This window comes from Typopeltis vanoorti, chromosome 26, assembly GCF_054136105.1.
Source record: "Typopeltis vanoorti isolate ZY-2024b chromosome 26, IOZ_Tvanoo_1.0, whole genome shotgun sequence".
Taxonomy (NCBI): domain Eukaryota; kingdom Metazoa; phylum Arthropoda; class Arachnida; order Uropygi; family Thelyphonidae; genus Typopeltis; species Typopeltis vanoorti.
The window spans coordinates 12,650,663-12,677,476 of NC_143574.1; the positions used below are offsets into that span (position 1 = coordinate 12,650,663).

Consider the following 26,814-nt stretch of genomic DNA (forward strand, 5'->3'; position numbering starts at 1 on the left):
TATCATTTTTAAGCATACTTATCACTTACAATAGGCCACTAAACCTCAAGTCTACAGAAAAACTCATACAAGTTACTTTTTTTTATATATATGTTGACCCACATCACTTTTTTCTAAAAATTAGAAATCAGAATTTTAACAAAGAGAGAAAATAAGTTCTTTTCAATAAATAACAAGTATACCACCAAAAACATAAGCTATAAGGTGTATCCTTATAGTTATATATCCTTATAATTTTTAAATTTTCATTTTAAAAATTATAAGGATATTTTCAAAATGAAATTATATCTTCTAAAAAAAAAAAAAAAAAAAAAAAAAAAAATCAGAAGAACCTCTTTTAAAAAAAGACCCACCACAAAAATTTCTAATATTGTCAAAACATCCATAGATCAATTTCTTCCCCTTTCACAACCAGGGTATACAGATTACTGTGCAGCAGCTAAACAAATGCAAAAATATCAAGATTATCCTATACCACATAAAATTATGATTATTATATTATACAATTTTACATTCTGGTTTAAACTAATAAGAATACAATTTAGTCAGCTAAATCCTAAATTGCCAGCCCATCCTTGTTTGTTCAGTATCCAGGTAGATACCTAACAGAGTGTACCACGAGAAAGTGATGATTGGACATTAGATCAGAAGTACTGTTCAGTTCTCCACATTACTTTAAAGACTATGTGGAGGTCTCCTCTCAGTTATACAGAGCTTTGACCCTTAAGCACCCTATAAAATCGTATTAAACCTGATATTAAAATTGGAGATGTTAATCTCAGCTCTTTACTTTATGCAGATGATGTTACCATATTTACTTGAATATAAGTCTCACTGTTTCCCCCAAAATGAAAGAAAAAATCGTGATGCGAGATATGTGGGGATTTTTGGAAACTCAAGTTTTTCAGGAAAAAATTAAATTGACATTTAGCGTTAAATTCTCAGCATTCGTTATAATTTATAATTGCTCACATTATTTATAAAATGAATGCATTTAAATTTTAATTATCAACATTATTTATATGATTGGCTGCTCACCTTCATCACACGACATATTTAATTCTTTAGCAACAATGCTTCTATAATTAAATTAAAACAGTTTCATTATTACTTGTCCTTTTATCATTTAGGAATCATAAGATTACCATGATTTAAAAAACTGAAAATGGGTATGACTTAGCAAGAATCTGCTATTCACTATTCAAGTAATTCTTGGAATTACTAATCCACATTCTTGTTTAGATTCAGATGATGTTTCAGCATCTCACAGGCTTCCCTGAACTTTGTTTCAAACCCGGTTTTAGTGTAATGTAGGGGCTTGGATCCTTTCCAGTTGATTCTGTGACATGTTTGAAGTACATAGTCTGATTGCCTGTTTTACCATAGCGGAGGAATTTAATGTGCCGTTTTATGTTCAACTTTTCTTATTGGGATGGTGCATGCTGTTACTCTACATAGGGGAAACACTGAGGCAATAATTTCCATCTCAATCAACCTTAAACCACATGAACTACTATGCCTAGATTTCATCACCTTATGAGGACAGACTAAGATTTAATCTCCAGAGCCCAAAGGAAAAGAACTGATGTAATCAGGACATAAGATGGGAAGAGGATTTTATTAGGTTCTACAACAGAAGAAATAAAATTATTCATAGAGTGGAAAGAAGAGAAATCAACAGATCATCTAAAGTTGATCTGTTGTGTAATGGAGTGGTAAACACAGCAAGTGAGAAGCAGGAGTTTAATTTGAAGTGCAGACAATTCTGGTTATAGTGATCCTCCTGAAATATGACTATCAATAACCAATAATAATAATAATAACTTACCCAGAGTTTGCAAAGTTCCTTCGCTGTGCTTAACTTGATTAGACAGCATGTTTCTAATTGCAACTAAATTATCTGAAATTGCAGATGACTGTCTTGTTAAGCCCTCTTTATCATCTCGTATCCTGCATTTTAATAGAATACAGAGTATTATGCAAGTAAATAAAATTACTTCATATTTAAAAAAATTATTTTCATAAATAAACAAAACTTTTGATAGATCAGCAACTACACAGTAAAGTTGATGAAACATTCAACTTTTGAAAACATGGCACAGAGCAAAGCATTTAATACTTAACATTTAGAGCATGTGATTCAGGGAGAAAGCTTTTTCTTTTTTTTTTTTAAAAAAATCCTGTGAGCTTTCTTGCTTGGTTTTCTAATTCTTTTTTCTAATTCCAGTATAATACTGTCAATTCCTTTAGTAAAATTACATTATTTTATTTAAACCCAAATGTATGTATTTAGGTGGGAGGTAAACTTATTGTACAATGTGACTATCATTCTGCTTACTGAGGGCCTGAAGTGGTTTGAGAAAAGGCTCCATGTCTAATCTCTAGCGAAGGGTTCTCAGGTTTTATCCATGGGTGGGCTAATGTATAAGGTTCACATTTCATAGGTGAGATTCACATGAAAGCAGCAATTAGCGCAAGAACTAATTGCTGCTTTTATTTTCAAAATGGTGGATTTCTATAAAAAGGGCACAGTTCATTATACCTTAAGTTAATAAGCCATCAATGAGAGAAAAGTGTAATATATATATCCTTCCCTGTCGACTGTGAACCTTGCTTCTGGTTACACACTATCATGGATACAGATTTAGGAATTTTTCTGCATATAATAACTTAAAAATTACTAACACTTTTTTCAAGCATAAAGATTGCCATAAATTCACTTGGGAAACAAGAAAGCTAAAAATATAATAGACTACATAATAGCTAATATGATACTATAATAAGTGGAGAAATAGAATCTGATCATCATCTCTTATAAGGAAAATTAAGAATATTCCCAAGATGGTTTAAAATCAACGAAATCAGTGCTAAGAGAAATTTCCAGCAATCTTTTAGAGTGCAACTCTTTGATGATAAAAGTATCAACTATCTTTATTTGCAAAGAATAAATAGAAAACTAGAGCAAATAAAAGAAAATTATGATATAGACATAGAATGGAATAATTTAAAAACATTAATAAATGCAGCAACGGAATGCCTCGGAACAAACAGTAAATGGAAGAGGAGAAAGGGAATAAGAAACTGGGATGAAAACACTGAAGATATAATCAAAGATAAGAAAGAAGAATATAAACAATGGATAAACACAAAATCACTAGAAGCAAAAATTAATTATAAATACAAAACAGCAATAGCAAAAAAAAAAAGCATGTAAAGAGAAACATGGGATAACTTCATAGCAAAATTGGAAAGAGATCTTACCAGTGAAGAGACCAAATACGTACAAAATTCTAAGTAACATGAATAAGGAGGTAAGAGAAAAAGTGAAGCCTGAAATAATGAATGAGAAAACCTGGCCGGACTTCTTACAAAACTTTATGGCAAGATAGTAATGAATGAGTCTCAATAGATCGTAGTATGCCGGCTGCTCTTCTAAGCATGACACCCAGACCAGTAACTAGGTCGTCTGGGGATGATTTAGTGCCTGCATGTCACACCTGAATGGTGCGACATAAGAAGCAGCTGCTGCATAGTCTCAATGGATACCTTGATGCTTCCATTCTAGTTGCCTCATCGCCAGAGCGATCACACTGTGATACTATGAAAGCAACTCCGGCTAGCGCTGTCTTTTAACGTGCAAGGCACGAACGGTATCGTTGCAGTGGCTAGATGAGATTCTGACTTAGAGGCATTCAGCCATAATCCCATGGATGGTAGCTTCGCACGACTGGTCACTCGACCAAGCACATGTGCCAAGCGTCCGAACCTGCAGTTCCTCTCGTACTGAGCAGGATTACTAATCTCAACGACTAGTCATCAGCAGGGTAAAACTAACCTGTCATCTTTAATATCAGGTTATCCTCTCTTGGTCTTCTATAATATCAGGTCAGACTCTCTTGGCAATGTGTCCCTGTCTCGCATTATGTCACCAGGCTAACACCAGGTTAAGCACCTGCCTGGACTTGGCCAGTAGAACTTCCTGGTCAGCAACTTATTCCTTCTTTCCCCAATTATTGATCCTTTTCCTTAAATTTTAAGTCAGATTTCCTTAAATCTGACTTAAAACTACCTTAAATCTAGAGCTGAGCTCACCTACTCCTATCCAAGAATCTTTTCTTTTATTCTTTTCATTCAGAGTAATTCATTATCAGGCATAGTGAGACCCACGATCTGCAATTCACTGAGAAACCCAATGCCTGTGAGTTAGAAAAGAACCTCCCTACAGTGTAGGTGCATAGAAACACAGTGAGAGTCTTTAGGCCACTCTCACCTCTTCCCAACTCGGATCCGCAACAAGGCCAGGCATATCTCTTCGGGATCCTCGATGGTCACCCAGACCCTGGTATAATGAAAGTAGTCACCGGGAATTACTTATATTTATTATTGTCCTGCAATATCTTTATAACTTTCTCATCAAAAATAGAGATTGTGCAATCTTGCACTAATCAGGATTCCCCTGACGATTATTTTCAATAGAAACAGTAAGTAATCTCACCAGCTAGACCAGAGCTCCATCCAACATGTCCATCCACCTCAAAGGAGTCATGTTTACTCTCACCAATTACCCACGATCTTGATTGATATTCTTTCACTTAAACATTCAGATCACTGGGCAAAAATCACATCGGTGGCAAAACACCTCTCAAAAGCCACCTCAAGTTGCCTTGTTTTAATTCGACAGTCTGATTCCCCTGGTCTGTGCCAATTCTGAGTCAGCTGTTCGTTGCCAGCCGAAACAGTTGTGTCACACGGGCCATTAGGCACGCCGTGCAGCTGAGGCATTCCACGAGAAGGCCCCGACACTGGTCCGGGCTCAACCATTCCATCACTGGACAGTTTTGACCAGTCTCGGTGCAGTGTCATACCGCTTTGAACCCCAGTCCTCAGAGCCAATCCTTGTCGTGAGGTTATGGATCCGCCTTGCAGACTTCCCTTACCTACATTATTCTATCGACTAGAGGCTGTTCACCTTGGAGACTTGCTGCAGATATGGGTACAGCCCGGGACGAAAATCGCACTCCCCCCCCTTGGATTTTCAAGGGCCAACAGGAGCACTCTGGACACCGCAGGAGGCAGGGTGCTTTATGGGGATAGCATCCCTATCTCTAGACGAACCAATTCCAGGGAGCCACCCTTACAAAGAAAAGACAACTCTCCATGGGACTCCTGTCAATTTCTCCGAGTTCGGTTGCATTACTGCACTTGGCCCTAGAGGGACCAATCTCTGTGTCCGGGAATATTAACCCGATTCCCTTTCGGTCTACTGCCGGGACCAGCTTTTCTCATTTGCATCGTCCCGCTTCGGAACTAATAATAATTTGATTCGTTACTATTATTATTATGTGACACCTCCAGGGTGTCCAAACTCATCGATGGAGGGCACCTACTGTTACACCTAATATCTTGAGAATATAGTATTCTCAGTTATCATGGTGTAACATGAAAAATAAATAACATAAATAAAACCCCTGCATAAAAAGGATAATTTAATTAATGTAATATTCTTGCATCCAGTATAAATTGAGTAAAATGTAAAGGTCTATTGTTTAGTTAAGATAACAAAAGAAAAGAATGTATTAAGATGTATTATGACTAAACAAGGAATTAGTATCAAATAAGTAGCTAACTAAGAATTAATATAGTAATGCGATTAAGAATGAAAGAGTTAAGTGCATAAGTATAAAAGAATGAGTCATGAAATACGCTATGTAAGAGGCTACAGATTAAGCATTAAGTAGAATTCTGAGAAAAGGTTTAAAAAGGGGTTAAGATAGAGGCTAACAAGAGAAATAACGGAATATCGCTTAGGGCCTATAACCAGATAGAACCTTCGTTACGAGTTGCTGATCAAAATGATCTATGGCGGCCAAATGCTACCCAATTGGTAGACTGACGGAAAACAAGTGGAAGGCGGGAAAAAGAAGTAAGAAAGGACGCCGTTAGGGTAAGCAGCTATAAAAGGGTTGGTAAACCCCCCCCCCTCAAGGCTTTTTTTTCTGGAGTAGGCTCTTTTGGTTTTTGGGGAAGACGTTTAGATAGTCAAGGAGGAGAAGAAACGTTTGGATAGTCGCTGTGGTTTTAGTTTGGTTTTCTAGAGGATTTCACAGTGTTCCTGAGTGGAGAGATATGGCTTATATCCTCATGCCACAACAAGGAATCGAAGGTGAGCGGGAAAGCTATTCCCGTATTCCTATGTAGAAAGCGAAATATGCCAATAGAGTCATAGGAAACTGCGAAGATGTCGATGTCCTCGTTTCGGATAGTACAGCCGACGGCGCAGATGTTCATAAAGCCCTGAATTGCAAGAAGTTATGCAAGCAAGTCCGTTCAGTAGAAGGTAAAGGCCCGTAAGTGAAGCTAAAGAAAGGTATTGTGAATTTTGTCTTATGTTAACTAGAAGTTGTTTGTGATAGGTACCATTGGCATGATACGGAACTGTTAAAGTGATTAGGGAGAAATTATAATAGGACTTTAGAATTTGATAGAGTGTAAAAATTAAGCTAGCTAGTGTGGATAATTTGTGAATAATTAATTATCCTAAGAATCTTGAGTGCCTACTATATTGTAAAAGGAAAGTTAATGACATAGTTGTGTGTTAATGAAGTAAATGGTTTTATTAATATTGAGTTTGATTAGTGTAAACTGAGTGACCAAGCAGCCTGAGGAATTTGAATGCCTAGTGTGATGCGTAGAGAATCGGAATCGTCATAAGTATGTGCTAGAGTAGTTAATGATTTTGTTAGTGTACTTGAAGTTGAATAGTCTATTAATGTGTGGTGATCTAATCTTTCCATGTTAAGTGAATTCATGTTTTGTATGAAATTTTGTGGCGGCATGATCGTAGTAACTTTTGTAGAATCATAGCCCAACTACTTGTATTAAGCTAATTTTAGTGTGTAAGTAATTTAGTTGAGTATTTTGATATGTACCATGTTTGGAGAAATAATAAACCTTTTGTTTAATGATAAAAAAAGTTGTCTGATATTGCTAATCCAATGCACCGCTTAGAAACATTCGAGCCTAACCAGGTGGGGAATTAATGTTAAGAAACGGGAAGTTTAAGGAATTAATGTTGAGTAACAAGGAATAGTGTCACGACTGCAATAGTTACACTTTCAGATATTTGAGTTCCTTTTCTCTGTTTATGTATAAAATATCTTAAACTAAATATCCCAAAGGGCGCAGTTAAAATACAAATACTAGGGATACTACGGGGAACAATAACTCAGATATTAATAGAAACTTTGGTGATGTCTTGAAGGTAGAAGTTAGAAGAATATAGACGAAGGCAGTTTGTAAGACAAACAAAATCGTAAGATAGGGACATAACACTACTCTACAACTGTCTCTGCCAACTATTACGAACTACAGCTACTATCATCATCACCTACACTACGGCATCTACTGCCCAAACATCCATGCCTATGGTGGGATTCGAACCTGCAGACTTTTAGGTGGTGAGCGGATATGCTAACCACTCGGCCAACCAGGATGGCATAAAAATACTGACATAATGCTTACTACTAACTATACAGTGGAAGAAATAATATTACAAGAATTCAACAAGCAATACAGCAAAGCAAATCAGGAAAATCCCCTGGAGAAGATGGAATAAGTATATAAAACTTATAAAATATGCAGGCATCCTATTCATCAAACGATTTTTGAAATTATTTAACAATATCTGGCACCAAGGAAAAATTCCAGAAAGTTGGAATAAGACAATTATCATCCCAATATATAAGTGATAAGTGCAACTTGTGAAAACTACAGAGGAATAAATCTTCTAAATATTAGTTATAAGTTATATGCATAAATATTAACTTTAAAACTTAAATCATATGTAAAAGATAAAATTTGTGAAGGACAAAATGGCTTTCAAAAAGGATGATCATGCGTTGAATTAGCTTTTACGTTAAAAATCTTAATGGAAAAACATTATGAATAAAACATAGAAATGCACATAGCATTTGTAGACTACCAGAAAGCCTTTGACAGAGTCTTAAGGAAAAAACTGTGGATCATACTCAAGAATCTAAACATTTTAAATTAGCTGCTTGATGCAATAACTAACATGTATCAGAACAAAAACACAGTTTTTAACCTAAAGTTAAAATCCCTGGAGGTATTAAATAATAATAATAACAACAATAATATGTATTCCTGATTGCATGCCTGGTCAGTTTTTTTTACTACTGTGCTGTCACTGATTGTTTCATTTAGCACTTTTTTGAAGTAATTACTCCATACTTCAAGGATTTCTTTTTCTCCAGTTTCCATGTCACCTTTATCATCTCTAATTGCTTTTACAGCACTCTTTCCCCCATTTCTGGGCTTCTTCAACAATGTCCAGAATATCTTGCCACCTTCTTGATATTTATTTTCTATGTTGTTCTTGCTAATCTTCACATGACTTTTCTTTAGCTAGTTTTACAGTGTTTAGCTTTCTTACATTTGTCTCTATATTCTCTAAGAGCACAAGCCGATTTATTTGTCAGGAACTTTTCATATGCTTTCTTCTTTTCCTTCACCGCCTCTTTAACTTCCTGTGTCCACCATGGAGTTCTGATTTTTCTATCCTTGCAGACAACCTCACCACATGCCTCTCTGGCTGAATCAATCAATGTTTTCTTACAAGGCCCTGATAAGACCTCACTTGGACTAATGTGCACAGATCTCCTGGCTTCCGTTTTGATTCTGATACAGTGGAAAGAGTGCAAAGGAGAATTAAAAGTGATATCAGGATTGTGGAATATTGATTATGAAGACAGATTGAGAATTTGTAGACTGCAGACACTAAACAGGAGAAAGAAGGGCAATATAATGAAACTTGCTAATTCTTAAAGGGTCATGCAGGATTTCAAGTGATGGAATTTTTTATTTTATGGAGGGATGGTGAAAGGACAAGAGGACATCTTTGGAAGCTAAGAATGACTACTGCCTAGAAGGGATGAGGGCTAGATTTTTCTCTCATAGGGCAGTGCATGAGCTAATCTCAGGTGGTATGGTCACTTAAACAGAATGGGAGAGAAGAAAGATTAGCAAAACTAGTGTTCTCTTCCAGGCTGGCAGGAAAAAGACCCAGAGGAAGACCAAGATACAGGTGGAAGAATGCAGTAAAAAGTGCCTTAGAAGATAGAAATATAACATCTGATAACGTTGGGGTCTTGACAGATAACAGATTGATTTGGAGGAAAATCGTTGATAGAAAGTTAGTAATGATGTAAGTTCAAGTAGTACTATCAAAATACCCTGTATACCTCTTGAGAGTACATGTCAGGAATTTGATGATGATCCCTAATTATATCTCTGCAACAGAGCCAAAATATATTAGAGTTGTGTTTAATTATTTTTCTGCACTATATTCGTTTTTCTTTAATTAATTTCATTTATTCATTTATTTTTCTCATTTTTATTCATTCAAACCTAACTGAGATTAAATCAGTACCAAGCCTAATTAGATACTCATTTACAAATAATAAATAAATTACCATTAAATAAGATTTTATTAAAAGACAATTGAATGAAAATAATTCTACTTTTGTTAATAATAAAATCAGCAAGTGACATCACCCCCAGCATTTGCATGTACATCTATATGTAAGATTACTAATCTGGTATGGATGCCTAGATGTTGATTATCACTCATGTTGATGAGTAGTACAGAAAACACAAGCCTAGAGATAAATTCAGTAGTCTACTGTTTATCAACCTTCAAAACAAAGACTCCTCAATTAACCAATCCCTGCATTTCAAGAGACTTCTGGTAGGCCACCATGTAACTGTACTTAAATTATCTGACATTTAAATTATCAGAACTCACTGTTCTGATAACGGAACAGCCAGATAAATAGTATATTACTATAACTAGCTAAATTTATTTAGCTAATTAGATTATTAAGCTGATGTTTGGCCTTAGTCACCAAAGCATCTTCTGGACACAAAAAATATACTAAACACTGCATGCGTACCAACAGGAAGGCAAACAGACTGAGTGTGAAAAGTGAGATCCCACAGTCCTAACTGGCACCCTTTATGGGGCATTGATGGAATCTTGCTAAAGGTCCTAATATGATGGTCTTCCAGATTTTTAGTAAAGTAAGACAGCCAAATTTGTTAAAATTTAGAGAAAGCTGTAATGCTGTGGCAGATTCTAGAAATAATCTCCCAGATTTATAAGAGTGAATAAGGGCCAATTTTTGGTGGAGTTTGTTTATCAATCTTTAATTATACAAATCTTCTCTAACCTGCTTTGATGTAAACTGATATTTCAAATCTTCATATTAAAATTTGTTCAGTGATGGAGATAATTTTGGAGTAATCAGGATTTTGCCTCATTTGGTATTAATACTAAATAAGACAAATTGTTTTATTAATACCTATAAGCTAATAAGGGAAGGAGGGAAATGCTATCAACCTCTTTATAACAAAAGAATATGACAGAAAAATTGTTTAGATTTATTGGATATATTACAACAAAAACCTATTTTATTATCTTCATAAAGATTAAGATTATCATCTTTGAAAATCAGCAATATCAAGACAATGAAATTAGGCAGAAATATTGAAAACATCCACTATATCCTGAATGGTGAACCTATAGAACCAAAGTATGAAAATTGACAACAGAATTAGTAAAACTGGTATGATAGGAAGTCTAAAACTAAATTAGCTGTATACAAGACAGTCAAATGAATTTTAATTTTATGGATTTCAGAGCTGGGTTAATAAAACGCTTGATATTAAAAATGAGAATATTAGGAAAGAATTTGCCATTGTTAGCATTTAGGAATGTGTTAGCAGAGCTAATCTCAGATGGTATGGTCACTTAAACAGAATTGCAGGAAAAGAAACCAGAGGAAGACCAAGATGTAGGTGGTGTGATATGGTAAAAAGTGCCTTAGAACACAGAAATATAAGATCTGATAATGTTGGAGTCTTGACAGGTCACAGATTAATTTGGAGAGAAACTGTTGACTGGAAGTCAGTAATGGGGCAACTTTTTCACATGGTACTATTATAATATCCTGAACACAAGGGTACATATAAGGAATTGGATAATAAGAGTAAGATTAAAAAGTTGAAAATTAAATTCCTGCTCTATTTCTAAACTCTGTTTGAATACTTGCTCATATTCTTAAACAACATATTAATGAGACTGATACCTTAGAAAGAGAGAACTTTAATTTTCTTCATCTTACCATATACAATGTATACGTAAGATGAAGAATATTTCATGTTGATGTCTAATACATTTCAGAGTGACTTTTGGGCTTGAAAACAAACAAAAAAACTTGTGTGTTGATTAGTTGATGGTTTCTAAGCTGGTATTAAATATCAAGTGTGGAAAGCATTAGTAAAGATTAAAAAAGTGCAAGTTACATGAATAAGCCTCTCCCCAACACAGAATAAGACAGGGATATTGAACAAATGTTAATTATTCCAGCAATAATTTCTACCGGTTCCAAAGAATTTAAGTAATAAAAACTAATTTTATTTAATGAAAATTTAAACTGCAAAAATTATGCAATTAAAACAAAGGTAATAAACAGATATATCAGCCTTCTGTAGTAAACAAATCAATAACATTCTTTCAAACCGAGTGCCCCAAACTCAATATTTCCCACCAATGAGGATCCCACCCACAAAAAAGTTGTAATGTTAAAGTGTGACTAATGTGTTACAAAGACATACCAATTATCTGTTGGCAATTAAAATATTCATCAATCTTCAGTTTATGCAAGTCTATGGCTCAAAATGTCAGGTGGTAGATCAATCAGATCAAGTCTGCTGACAGGTTTCATCATATATGTGAAGAGTTTCCCAATGATTCCACCCTCTTCAGGACCATCAAAATTTTCAATTTAGCTATAATCAAGAAACAATGAAACTTAATGCCTACTTACTCATAAAAATTCAGATTTTCATTTTCATCAGCCAGTGTGAGACCACCTGGCTTACTGGAGGCCTGAAGTGGCTTAATAAATCAAATGAGTTTTAAGAGTAACCTGTGAAGTTGACAGAATTTAATTTTAACATTTCAATAAACACCACAGTAGCTTGAAATGAATTAATGTATTTACTAATAGAAATTACATTAATATTTCATGTAGATATCTAATGCATTTCAGAGCGACTTTTAGGTTTGAAAACAAACAAAAACTTGTTTTTATTTGTTTTCTAAGCTGACATTAAGTATCAAATATGGAAATCATTAGTAAGGATAAGGATTAAAACACTGCAAGTTGCATGAATAAGCCCCACCCCCAACACGAACAGAGTAAGACAGGGATATTGAACAAATGTTAATTATTAGAGCAATAATTTCTACCAGTTCCAAAGAATTTTAAGTAATAAAAACTAATTTTATTTAATGAAAACTTAAACTGCAAAAATTGCGCAATTAAAACACCAATAGATGAGCAAACCTCGAGGTACAATGAATAACTAAGAAACAGCAAATTTGAGGAATGGGGGAGGTCTATAAAAACGCAGACCATCATTTAAGGGTATTAAGAAAAGTCTAGCAGCAAGGGAAAAGAACACAATAAGTAAAAATAATAATAAGGGAGAATGGCGGGGAAAGAAGGATATTAAATTGACTAGTTATTAGGTACTTAAGATGAAGCTGCTTATAAGGATGGCAACTGGAATATTAAAGGTAGTTGTATGGGTAGGCAGAGAATGGCCGGATAGTAGTTATTCAAAGAGATAACATTACACAGCTTTAAAATATATTTAAATATTAATTTTATATAAGATGAAAATTTAAATAGATTAAACAAAAAAGTGGGAAGGAGAAAGTCACTTGATGTAAATTATGATGCCTAGCAACAGTTTAATAGCATGAGATTTAGATATCTCATGCTACTTCTAAGTAAGAAGAAGAAATGGTAGTAGTAACGGAAGAAAAAATGAGTAAACAAAAAAATATGGTGTATGTGTGCAAGTGAAGGAGAATAATGTGATTTGACATTAATACAATGATTTTCCACAGTTCTGAAGCACTTATACAGTTATATTGTGGTTTAAGATAGACCACTGGCATAGCATTTTGCAGTTCTTGAAAAGATATCCATATTTAAAACTGTTCCCATTTGAGATTTCTGATCTACTAGACCTAGCTCAGTAAAGAAGATGAACGCAATACCCAATATTCTTGAATGCATAAAGAGCACAGCTGCCACTAGCCATAAGATTCAGCAAAAAAATAAGCAATTAGCTTTAAATATGAACACAATACCACCAGCTCAACTTAAAATCACTATGATTGTTTAAAGCTTCCAAAATTGTGGTAAGTATTCATCTTAAATGGCTTACATTATATTAAATTTATTAGTCATTAAAATATAAAAAATAGACCTAGTTTCACACACTTAAAATAGAACTAGTGGCTTTATCAGGGCTTAATAAACATCAAAAATATATAAATAAATAACGAAGCTGACTAAACACTGAAAAAATATTACAAGAAAATAAATAAATTCATGCTAACAAATGTGAAATCATGTGGCATGCATTAGCTGTCTGCAGTTAACAATAGTATCGTATTCTCATTGGCTTAAACCATAACTCAAAATTAGTAAAGTGATGGAATTACATGACAGCTGGAAAGTCACCTGGTTAAACAGGCTCCCATTGTTTTGGCCGGAGAACCAGGGCGAACAGTGAAAAGTCAGCTACTGGAACAAACTCCAACTCAACATCAGCAGAGATCAAGATTGGCACCATCAACATAACAAGCATCAATGGAAAAGAAATGGAACTAGCAGAATAATTGGATAAGCACAAGATTGATATAACAGGGGTCACCAAAACAAAGAAAACATAAACAGGTGAGATTATTATTATTATTCCTGATACCTCCAAAAGGAGTCCAGGGAAAAGGAGTACTATAATATTAAATACTAAATATCAGGGTCAGGCAATATCAAAGTGGAGTGATGTGAGCTAACATCAGAATCAGTTTATGGTCCCACAAAGGTTTCTAAATAAGGAACAAGTGTAGGAGTTCTTCGAGGCATCAAAGAATTTCTGCTTGACTATCACAGGCATCTTCAGTACATATAAAAAGCTACTTAAGTAATAACTGACAATTCCAAAACGCACTACCTAAGTAGCTAATGTAAGATAACTAAAAAAGGTCAGTAAATTTTCTTACTTAAAAAAAAAAAAAAAAAAAAAAAAAAAAAAAAAAAAAAAAAAAAAAAAAAAACACAATTAAAAAAGTTAGGAAAGATTAGCTGATTTAAAAAGTACTATCTCGCACAAAGGGGATAGACATAGAACATCGGATTTGTTTAAGTTAGGAGAGTGAAGTAAAGTTTCACATGTTTCTTTATAAAACCGTTCCATGAGGAACCGACTTTTGTGAAGGACTCTTGTCTTGTTCCAATGAACTCTACGTCTAGTGTTCATGGCATGCTCTGCAAGTCCACACTGTTCAGGTTCAAGGTATCAAATATAAGACTTGTGTTCTTCTTGCTGAATAAAAGCAGATCTTCCTATTTGTCCGAAATAAGATAACCCACAAGAGCAGGGAATCTGGTAGACACCTAGATAACTGAGAAAGATGGAGATTTTTCTGACAGGTCGAAAGGCAACAAAAATATTTAGTGGTTTTAAAACTTTTGCAATGCATTCACTAATGTCTTGCACATAAGGGATAGGAATATGCATTATTTATTCTGTATTTGAAGAGAAAGATATATCAAAAGTACTCAAAGCTCTTTTGAGGAAGGAATTCTTATATCCATTAGATAAAAAAGAGGAAATAATATATTGCAATTCTTTCTGTAATAGTTCATCTAAAAAACAAAAGGAGTAGGTCCGATGAACCAGTGTTTTAATAGTTCCCACCTTTTGACTGGGATGGTGATGAGATTTAGCATGGATATAATGAAAATGTAGGTTACCATCTGGTTGGTGAAGAATTAAAAGATCTAAAAGGCTAACTGCTTATTTACTTCTTCTAGGGTGAACTGGACCCTTGGATGAAGTGCATTTAATTTAGAGAGAAACTGTTGTAATTTATCAGAAGAGCCATTCCAGATAGCAAAAATTTCATCCATATCTGAACCAATGAATAGGTCTAGGAGAAATGTTGTCAAAAATACGTTATTCAAAGTGCTCCATAAAGAAGGTGGCAATAACAGGAGAAATAGGATTGCCCTTTGCTGTTCGTTCGATTTGTTGTTATAACTTGTTTTCAAAGGAAAAATAACCAGAATGTATTATAAAATCAAGTATTTTAACAATGTCTGAAGGAAATTCTTGTTGCAGTAATTCAATGCTGTCAGATAAAGGAACATTAGTAAATAATGAAACAACATCTAAACTAATCATAATATCCAAAGCGTCTAAATGAAGATCCGAAATTTTATTTTTGAAATCCAAAGTTTTTTTTTTTTTTTTTTTTTTTTTTTAATATAAGTAGCAATTCTTCTAGTTGAAGAAGCAAGTAAATTTGATAAAAATTTTGAAATTTTATACATGGGACAACCTATACAATCTACACCTGGTCTATGAACTTTTGGAAGACTATACAATCTAGGTCAGGGGTCGCCAAACTTCTTTGACCGTCGATCCCTTCAAGAGTTTCTTGACTTTTTATCGCCCCCCCCCCCTATATTTTACTATTACGTAATTATAATAGGACAAGCAGAAAAGAAGCTTATGTGAGTTTTTAGATTGTTTATTTTATAGTTACAGTGTTTCTTGTATGTGTAATATAGTATACATTATTATATTGGCTTAACGTCAAAGGGATACGTTTTTGTTTTCGACGTCCTTCTTAACATTACATATTTGATAGGAGAGATAATATATAAAATATGAAATTAATTTAGATAACAAAATAACAATAATACAATCTTCCTATAGGTATATATAGGATGTACAACACTACCAGTCCTGCTCAACTCTTCAACATAGAGAAGTTTAGTTCGTGAATGAATAACGATTGAATTATAATATGTATGTTGATGAATTTTAGAACATTAACGCTCACTTGTATGTCGATGTGCAAAAATGAGAACTGGGATCAAATACGTGTAAGTATAAGTAAATAAGCAACCATGCACGTGTTGCAATCTCTCTCCCGCTGTGCCGCCGGGCGAGAACCACTGACATCCGTTTATTGGTAAATATGCCATTTTGGCCTACATAATTGGCCTCCGCAACTATTTTCATGACCTTGCTCCATCTTACAGGTTTTATTCATGTCACTGTTCCCACGATTCACTCTTAATTGCGTTGTCATTCAGGATGGAGGTAATTCAAGTTAACCGAATTAAATATTACCCGTACAATGATGTCTTATATTTTTCTATCGAGCCCTAACAATGTTATATCGACCTCTGGGGGGGTCGATATCGACCACTTTGGCGACCACTGATCTAGGTGGATAACCAAAGGTTTTAATTTTTTTTTCTTTTGATCTTCATCCCATGTAGATACATTATCTATAAGAGAATTAAGTCTTTTTAATTGACTTCTGATACAATCCGATGTGAAGTGCCTGTAAGATGAATAGTTGCGAAGTAATAGAGACATTTTTCTCTCATATTCTCTTCTAATCTTGAATAACTATGGCCTTCCCTTTGTCAGCTTTCATAATAAATTACTCTTCACTGATTTCAGTGCTTTAAATTCAGAGTAAGATAGATTAGGCCGAGGAGGCTTGGCATTAAAAAGAATTTATGCACATTCAGTCTATAGAAAGTCTATACTAGTCTCAGATAGGAAGAAGACTCATACAGGCCATTATATCCATGCTGAATCTCATCACCATCCCAGTCAAAAGGCGAGAACTATTAAAACACTGGTTCATCGGGTTCATTTCTTTTGTTGTTCAGATGAACTATTACAGAAAGAATTACAATAATGTATATAAGAATTCCTTCATCAAAAGAGTTTTGAGTAGTTTTGATATATCTTCCTCTTCAAATACAAAAGAAATAACACATATTCCTATCCCTTATGTGCAAGGCATTAGTGAACACATAGCAAAAGTTTTAAAACCATTAAAACTTTTTTGTTGCCTTTCAACCAATCAGAAAAATCTACACCTTTCTCACTTCTCCAAAGAACAAGCTTCCACATCTCAGTTATCTAGATGTCTACCAGATTCCTTGCTCTTGTGGGTTATTTTATTTCGGACAAACAGGAAGATCTGCTTTTATTCAGCAAGAAGAACACAAGTCTTATATTCGATACCTTGAACCTGAACAGTCTGCAAGTTGATGGAATGTCTGCAAGTCTGGACTTACAGACATTCCATCAACACTAGACAGAGTTCATTGGAACAAGACACAAAAGTCTGTTCCTCATGGAACAGACTTATAAAGAAACATATGAAACTTTACTTCACTCTCCTAACTTAAACAGATCCGATGGTCTACGTCTATCCTCTTTGTGGGAGATAGGAAAGATTAGCTGATTTAAAAAGTACAAACTTTTTAAATTGTGTGTGTGTGTATATATATATATATATATATATATATATATACACATACATACATACACACACACACACACTTTATTTGTATGTAGATTGACTCTGTTTATGAACATGTTCAATAATTTTAATGACTTAAACTCCCGAGATAATTAAGAATAAAAGTTTAATATGGACACAGCTAGTTTCGTTGGTAAGCCAACTTCGTCAGGTGTCAAAGTACAAAGATATATACAAAAAAGACTGACAGAAACATTACACACTAACAACAACAGAGCTATAAAAAAAAACTACAGTTAAGTTCAAATTGGAGTCCGCGCTTCAGCACGGACTCCAATTTGAACTTAACTGTAGTTTTTTTATATACATTTTAACATACATACATATTTATTTATCTTAATATACATACATGTTAAAGATACCAAGTAATTTTATAACCTTGGTTTTAATCATTTTTCCCAAGTAATCAAACAGACAAGTAAGTCAAGTTTGCACCCGAACATGGTTCAAGACTTGAACCACGTTCAGGTACAAACTTGACTTACTTGTCTGTTTGCTTACTTGAGAAAAAGGATTAAAACAAGGTTAAAAAATTACTTGGTATCTTTAACAGATATTATACCCAAGGTAAAAAACTTTTCATATATATATTTAAAAAATATGTTAGGAAATTTACTGACCTTTTTTTAGTTATCTTATGCTAGCTACTTAGGTGGCACCTTTTGGAATTGCCAGTTATTGCTTAATTACCTTTTTACATGTACTGAAGATGCCATGCCTGTGATACTCAGGCGAAAATTCTACTAATAAACAATATTTTACGCGAGTTAATTCTGTTATTATAATTTTAATTAATATGTCTACTCATGGTATTTCCTTACTGAAATATCTATACAACATATTGGAAAATGATTACCAGATATATAGAATGCTTTGGAAAAATTTGGAGAAAAGAGCCAAGCTAATAATAATGGTAAGTACTTGTTGGATTTTTGCTCAGAACATGGACTGAGCAGAAAGTTTTTTTAGTTATTACTAAAAAAACGTTCCAACATAAAAATGTGCACAAATTCACAATGAGAGAAGATGCAAGGAATGAGAAAAGTCTCATTGACTATAATAAAAACTTCCAACATCTCATTGACTATGTTATTGTTGACAGCGATGTTTTCACTGTTGACAAAATGGAAGTGATCACCATTTAGTGTTGAGCAAGATAAAATCTAACTTCATATTGAAAAGAAGGGCATGTAAAAAGTTTTGAAATGAATCAGAGTTGAACAGCTATCAGATGTGAACTGTAGATTCAAATACACAAACATTATTCAAGAAAAACTGAAAGAGTTTGAAAACAAGAACCAAACTTTTCACATTCAGTGGCAGATAAAGAAAACTAAATGATTCAGCCAGAGAGCCAATGTGGTGAGGTAATCTGCAAGACAGAAAAAAAATCAGAATTCCATGGTGGACTCAGGGTTAAAGAGGCAGTCAAGGGAAAAGAAAAAAGCGGCAAGTAAGTCAGCTTGTGCTATTAGGGAATACAAAGAAAAAAATTATTCTTGAGAAACAGCTAAGAAAAATTGTGGAGGAGAAGCTTGAAGAAACAAGCTGGGTTCAGTCCAAACAGAGGTTGCCAGGGTCAGATTTTCACTTTAAGACAAACAGATAAGAAATCATGGGAATATAACAAGAATCTGTATTTAAGTTTTGAAGATCTGGAAAAGACATATGATAAGGTGCTAAGAGGAAAGCTGTTCAAAATGCTCTCGTTTATGGTATAAATGGGACATTATATCAAACAATACATAGTCTCTATATGAGTTGTAAATCAGCAGTTAGAATTGAAGGAAACACAGGAAGATGGTTTGATGTTAAGTCAGATATGCGACAAGGGTGTACATTATCTCCAATGTTATTCATCTATATGAATCACATTATGAAAGAAAGCGATATTAAACCTAATATCAAAATTAAGATGTTAATCTCAGCTCTTTACTTTATTCAGATGATGTTATACTTCTGAATAAATCCAGTACAAGCCTGCGAGATTCACTAACAAAATTGAATAACTGTTGTAATAAAGTTGGTGTGAAAATCAACATTAAAAAGACAAAGATGATGAAACAGGCAGGAGGTGTAAAAAAAACTTCAGCTGCATTCTGAATGGAGATCCTATAGAACAAGTAAAATATTTCAGCTATTTAGGCATAATTTTTAGTGAAGATGGCAAATTAAATTTGAAATAGACAGCAGAATTAGCAAAGCTGGTATGGTAGAAAGTCAACTGAATAAGTTTATGGAATAAGAGAGAGACTAGTCAAAACACTAAACGAGCTATATACAAGACAGTGTTCAAACTAATTTTATTTATGGATCCAACAGCTGGGTTAGAAATAAAACTCTTGATAAAAGACTGGAGACCACAGATATGAGATTTCTGAGAAAGATTAGGAGATTGAACAGATGGCATCAGTGACAGCATCATATTAAAAACAAGGATATTAGGAAAGAAGTTGACATTGTCAGCCTTCAAGAATGTGTTAAGAGAACTAATATCAGGTGGTATGGCCACTTAAACAGAATGGTAAAGAATTTCTCAAAGAATTTGAGAAATATAAGATCTGATAATATTGAAATGTTGACAGATAACAGGCTAATCTAGAGGAAAACTGTTGATAGGAAGTTAGTAATGATGTAACTTTTCATGTAGTACTATCATAGGATCCTGTAATCCCTGGAGGATATTTCTCAGGAATTTGAAGATACAGTAGTTCCCCCCCCCCATCTGCGGGGTATACGTTCCAAGACACCCCATGGATATCCGAATAGTATCCACAGGGTGGATACTATTCAGGTTCAGTACTATTCAACCAAATAGTACTGAACCCTATACATACCATGTTTTTTCCTATACATACATACCTATGATAAAGTTTTATTTATAAATTTGGCACAGTAAGAGATTAATAACAATAACTAATAATAAAATATAACAATTATAGCAATATACTGTAATAAAAGTTATCTGAATGGAATCTTAGCAACCTCAGCATGTTTTTTTTATTATTATTTACTTATTATTTTATGAAGTCGAGAACTTGCCTTTTTCACATAAAAGAAAGCACTTTACAGCTTCTCTTTGGCATATCCGAATTGCCAGCATCACTACTCTTGCAGTTTGGGGTCATTATTAAGTAAAATAAGGATTATTTGAAGCACTGCAATAGCACCACAGTCGATCTGATAACCGAGAACTACTCAGAACGGCACTCAATTTAAAACTTATGAAGTTTTAAATTGCACAGCGATGCGGATATTAGATAAGTGGGATATTAGATCCAACATTATTTCAAAGCCGAATATATGTAGAAACTATGAAAGTTTCGTAAGTTGACCTGAGAGCTTACAAGAATACAATCCTTGGCATCCCCGAGTTGCCTTGGAATGCACTACTTGATTTAAGTAGCTACAGCAACTTGAAGATTCCGAGGATTGTATTCTCGTAAGCTCTCAGGTCAACTTACGAAACTTTCATAGTTCTACAATGATAGTATCATTGTAGAAGATACCGTCAGAGTTGTGTATATATAAACTCATAAGGACAAAAATAGTTTGTCAGAGTAGAAGGTCTGCTATAGTGAATTTCTTTCACGATAGCACACTAATGCTATGATGCTTTGGTCAGGACTATGTCCGCTATATCAAGAGTCAATTGCACTTAAAACTCAAGTAAGTACATTCTTACATATAAAAAGAATAAAAGCAGCCAAGATAAGCATAAGCTACAGTGCTACAGGTGCAATCAGAAATAATAAAGATATGTATAAACAATCGCTGACACAGTTCTCATGGTAAATCCAGATGAATCAGACAAAAAACATGTTATAATGGAATTTCTAGTATAGGAGAATAATTGCTTGTACAGGAGTATACAATAATCTTATCTTGTGTGCTACCTTTGTAATGGTGCAGTATGGCATTTGCTGTCCTTGCACCAATAAACTCCAAACCAACCAACAACATTAAACTATTATTTGATCCCTCTTATTACACTCATTCACTGGCAAAACACTTATGACAGCCTCTGGCAACCCATTCCACTCATTCACCACACTCCAAACAAAAAAAAATCTAACCCTTGTTTCTATCCCATCTCATCATATTGAAAAATTTCTTCAGCATCTATTCTATAGAATCCTTTTAGTAACTTATATATTTCAATCATATCCTATCTTTTCCACCTATTAGCCAAATCCTCAAACATAAAATTCCTGTCCGTCCTCATGGGAAGACATCATGCAACCCAAATGACCAAATCAAAGCACGGGTGCAGTAGAAGAGGTCTTATCAAACCATATAAAGTGGAGTAATATTCCTTATCTCGACTTCCAGTGTGTTTTTTAACAACCAAATGGTCACTTGAATATTATATTCCACCCACTTCTGCAATATAACCTCTAAACTTCAACTCTGTCTACCACCATTTTCAAATCTCTACTCGCATTTCTTGCAATCTAGTTCCATCTATGTATTACAAGATTATCTTTTCATTCCAAAGCATTATACTTTATACGCTGCTACATGACCTGAAAATAGTTAGCCTTTGCTCAAATTAGCATTCTATGCGCAGTGACCACTGAATTAGAACTTTTGTTTAATACCCTATCGGACCTCCTTTAGCCTGAATCACAGCACATGTGGTTCTGCATAGATTCCACAAGGTGTTAAATTGCATTTATGTCTACAACATACAGTCCTTTAACTGGCTCAGATTTGATGGAAGAGGACTTTGCTTCCGGAACTATTTTTCTAACATGTCCCATACATTCTCAATAAGGTTCAAATCCAGGATTTGTGGTGGCCATTTCTGATATTATTCACTGCCACTTTATTATAAACAGTGAATAAATTACTAAGACTATGATAATAAATTATCACAGGCAGTGAGTAAATTACTAAGACAAGCCTCCCTTTTACAAAGATATACTGAGTCTTACAGATTATCTACATATTCTTAACAACTGATTTCTGAATTCTGCCATTAATCACTTTTCCAATACTATAATCACACTCCTCAGATACCTGTCTTGGATTTCTGCCTTGGAACAGTCTTTATGCAACAGACTATCTTCAATTTTATCCACTCCCAAGGGACTCACTCTGCTATTGATGAGACTTAAAGAACCTGCTTAAGGCTCATTCTTGATGATGCTACTAATTTCATTTAATTCTGACCTTTGGTATTGCAGTTCTGATAGTGTTTTCCCCACATTCTCCTTGACTTTATTGGATAGTTTGTTATTATGGATAATTGATAATAGCAGTGTTCACTATAGCAGGAAATGAAACTACTAAATAAAACTTTTTTTATATACAAAAAAAAAAAAGAAGAAGATATATTTTCTTGTATATTTAAAGAATAAGAAGTGAAAGAAAAAATACTGTAAGATCAGACGTGCAATTGGAAATAATGTTTGATAAAGCTGATTCTCATTATAGCAAATTTGCATGAACTAAAGAAAAAACACATTATAATGGAAGGTTTGCCAGCATATTTTCTTTTGTAGTGCTGCAGTAAGAGACGACTTCAATGTAAATTTTTGACAGTTAATTATGGTTTGAATTTCTGAAATTATGGACAAGCAGATGACCACCTAAACTTAGAAAAATTAAAATTAAATGTTTAACTTGCCGATTAAAATTTGATTACCTGAATATTCTTGAAAGAAAGGATGATCACCATATTTGTCAAACTTTCAAATTTGGTTACTCAAAGGGAATTTTAAAAAATCTTTATTTTATTTTGGTAGTTTATTAAAATAAGATTCAACAGTATTTGGCACACCTGCATTTAAATAAATCAAAAATTATGTTTACTTAACACGTTTGATTCAGTGCGACACTTTTCTATACTGTATCTATCAAGACATTACTGTATGCTGAAACAAAATGAAGATGGAAATTGACAATTATAATAAAACTAAAATGTTAAACTGTGGAATGACTGCTCAATGAAGGAGCAGTCATTCCGAACTCTGCAGAATCATGGTAGTTATGCTAGATTAACATGCTACTCAAAAAACATGCTACTAATAAGAGAATGCTGATCTATCTAAATAAACATATAGAAGTTCAATCCACAAATATCTGAATACTAAACATGCATGCAACTTAGAAAAGAAAATCAGCAGGTCTGTTAAAATTATCACATTTTACCTATACCATGAGAATATAATGATACTATGCATTTTTTCATGGTGAAACTTACCTCTGCCGTACCGTAGAAGTGGAATTTTCAAATAATTGCTCCTTATTATGTTTATCTATTGCCATTTGACATGACAGATTTGCCTTCCTCAAAGCAATCTGATTACTGTTATGTAAAATGAGAGGAAGAGGGAAAAAATGTTATTCCAAAACTGCAAGATAGAAGAAAATTATACAATTTCTGAAAAATTATGCATAAAATCTAATTAGCTTATATCAAACATTATATAATGTTTGATGATAAAGTTCAAATGATAAACTATTAACAGTAACTTTTTTTTTTTTTTTGGCATACACTTATTAAAAATTTATGAATTCTTTAAATTTCACACAACATAAATGTAGATTTTCTTAAACTAACATTGTGAGACTGCAGTAAAAAAAATTAGAAAATTAGATAAATAAATTAACTACCAAAACATCACTATGGTTTGAATTTATCAATTCAGATATTAATGAAATCTGAATATTAATTTTAATTATGTATTTCAAATATTTCAACTATAGAATTAAAACATGTTTTTTGAACATTTAATCAAATACACTGAAAACTAGCTTACATATCTGCAAATGAATGTGACTAATGAAATGTTTCATTTTACTACCAGTCAAATTTCAAAGTCTAGAAAGCATTATTTGGACTCATAATCATAATACTCAAAACTAAACTACTTGAATGGATGGATTCTTTCAAGGAAATAACAAACTTTTCTACACCTTCTTTGAAGGAGAATGATAATCTCAAATGAAGAGCACTGATTCCCCCTCCCTCAACAAATATTTGGAAAGGATCTGTTCTGAAGAAACTAATTCTCAAAGATTAACTGGCCTGGCCTAAACTGCTACACATATGGTAGACTTCTATCTTGATTAATGGAGAATTTTATTTGCACACAAGAGAGATATAACAACCTTGCAAAAGGTACAAAGAAAATACTTTAATTTGTAAAATTCCAAATTAGAGATGATCTTATTTGGAAGTTTACAAATGTTATAGAGGAAACAAAAATTTTTCCATTGTGTATAGTTTGCAAAGTGACTAAGTAACCTTTCTCCCCAGCATCTAAAACTAATATCCATTAACTAAGCCTTCCTTTTTCTACCACATGTACCATGACAGTTCACAAGAAAAATATTCTACATATCACAAATAGCTTTAAAACGGTCAGATGCAGAAACTCGCTCTTGTACAAATGGCATATGCCTTCAGATGTCTCGCAAAGACCACCAGGTGCAATTTCTGCCTGTCTGTGCTTTCTTTCACTCTTCTGTCAATCATTTTATGAATGACATAACATTATAATATTATGGCATCAACATAATATTACCTAAAGACAAAGCCAACTTCCATGCAGGAGCATTGCATGTGGAGAGTAAGAACAAAAGGCCATCCCTGGAAGCTGTGTAAAGATGTGGTGAAGGAGAGTGTGAGGAGTAGATTTTTTAAATGGAGAGTGGATGGTAAGTGAAATGCACTGTCAGATTTTGTCAACTTTACAATGTTACCAAAGTTCCAAATTACAATTCTGTATAGAAATAAAGGTTATTTTAAATCCATTATTATTTCATTGTCAACTATTTATTATTATTACATGACATCTCCGAGGATGTCCGACTCATTGTGGAAGACAGACACTACACCACAGCCATTGTCTACCTTTAATTCACGCACAATTTGCAATAGGCCATCTACTGACCACTAATACACTACATAATCCAACATACATTGTGCCATCTACCATCCACTAACGTAATTTGTTTGTTAAATGTATGCTCCCTAGCTGAATGGCGAATGAAAAACCCTAGTTTCTAGGAGGAAAAAAGCCTGCTACTTCCATAAGATCAGCTAACTTATCTTCACCTCAAATAATCCATGTGAAGATTCCTTTCATCATGATGAGAATCTTGTGCTATGGAGGGACTTGACTTAAATTTGAAACTTAAAAAGTTAATCGATCAAAGTTAGAAGTTAAAAGAATAACTTCGAGTTGCCTAATTACTGCATTACTTAAGACATGAACTTTTCCAGTCCATATGTTTGCCTTTTATTAGTGCTTTTAATTAACATGTCTTCACTGGCCTAACCAACTGTTTTTACTGTTGGTTCTCATCAGAGACCAGGCAGGTAGAATCATTATGATTGCAAGAATGCTCTTCTCAATATCATAGCAATCACATATGAGAAAATTATTTTTTTTATAAGTGGGGGAAAAAAAACAAAGAGGGAGGACTGGTTTTCCACCTCCCTTTACATTCATTAATACCCAAAATCATCAGACAAGATCGGATCCTCTCTCTCTTCTTGAAACGAGGTTCATTTACCTACAAGTCTCCTTGATACAAGCACATGCATCTACAACTTCCTAAAACTCTATATCCTTTTCTGCTCAAGACATTTGATATCTCTATACAAATCTCAAATATGACCAACCTTTGAATACTAGTATTGTACTTGGGGTAAACCAAAAAATTCTATAATAACATGAACAGAAGCAGTTGTGCTGCATCCAGTCAGTCCAACTGCAAACTCAATGAACCAATTCCTTAAATCAATTTATCTCTATTCTCCAGACCAGCTTTGCCATGTGTTAATTCCCCCACTCCCCCCCCCCAAAAAAAGGATACAAATCAGATGCAGTTTTTCTTTCCTTTTTTATTTCTTTTTAATGACAGTCCCATCCAGAAAATACTGTATTATATTTCTATAGCATATGAGTACTATGGTTGTAACAATTTTCTAAGACTCTATTCAGACAATAACAATTAGAGAAAAGAAGAAGTAGCTATAGTATTCAACATTAAACATGAGGCTAATCTTCTTGTAGGCAAATATCAGAATGAGGAACTGGACAATGAGACTTATTTGTGCCTATGATCCCACAGACTGTTCTACTAAGGTAGAAGTGGAGGAATTTTTTGAGACTTTATAGAAAGCAACTGACATGATGAAAAAGGAAAAGTTGGTCCTTGTTGGGGATCTAAATAGAAGAGTGGGAAATGATAGACATGCAAAAATATTTTGGGAAAATTTGAAAAAAAAAAAAGTTAATAATAATGACAAATACCTGTTGGATTTCTGCTCAGGACAT

The 26,814-nt window shown here is 33.8% G+C and overlaps 1 protein-coding gene across 1 annotated transcript in view; it reads right to left on the reverse strand.

The window, feature by feature from the left end:
* The window catches only part of Sec20 (vesicle transport protein Sec20), a 93,441-nt gene that overhangs the window by 13,888 nt on the left and 52,739 nt on the right, over positions 1–26,814 (reverse strand). The window contains exons 4-5 of the mRNA XM_090414905.1: positions 23,727–23,831; positions 1,829–1,950 (exon numbers count right to left, since the gene is read on the reverse strand). Coding sequence (XP_090271031.1) covers positions 1,829–1,950; positions 23,727–23,831 — 227 coding nt within the window. The remainder of the gene's footprint in view (positions 1–1,828; positions 1,951–23,726; positions 23,832–26,814) is intronic.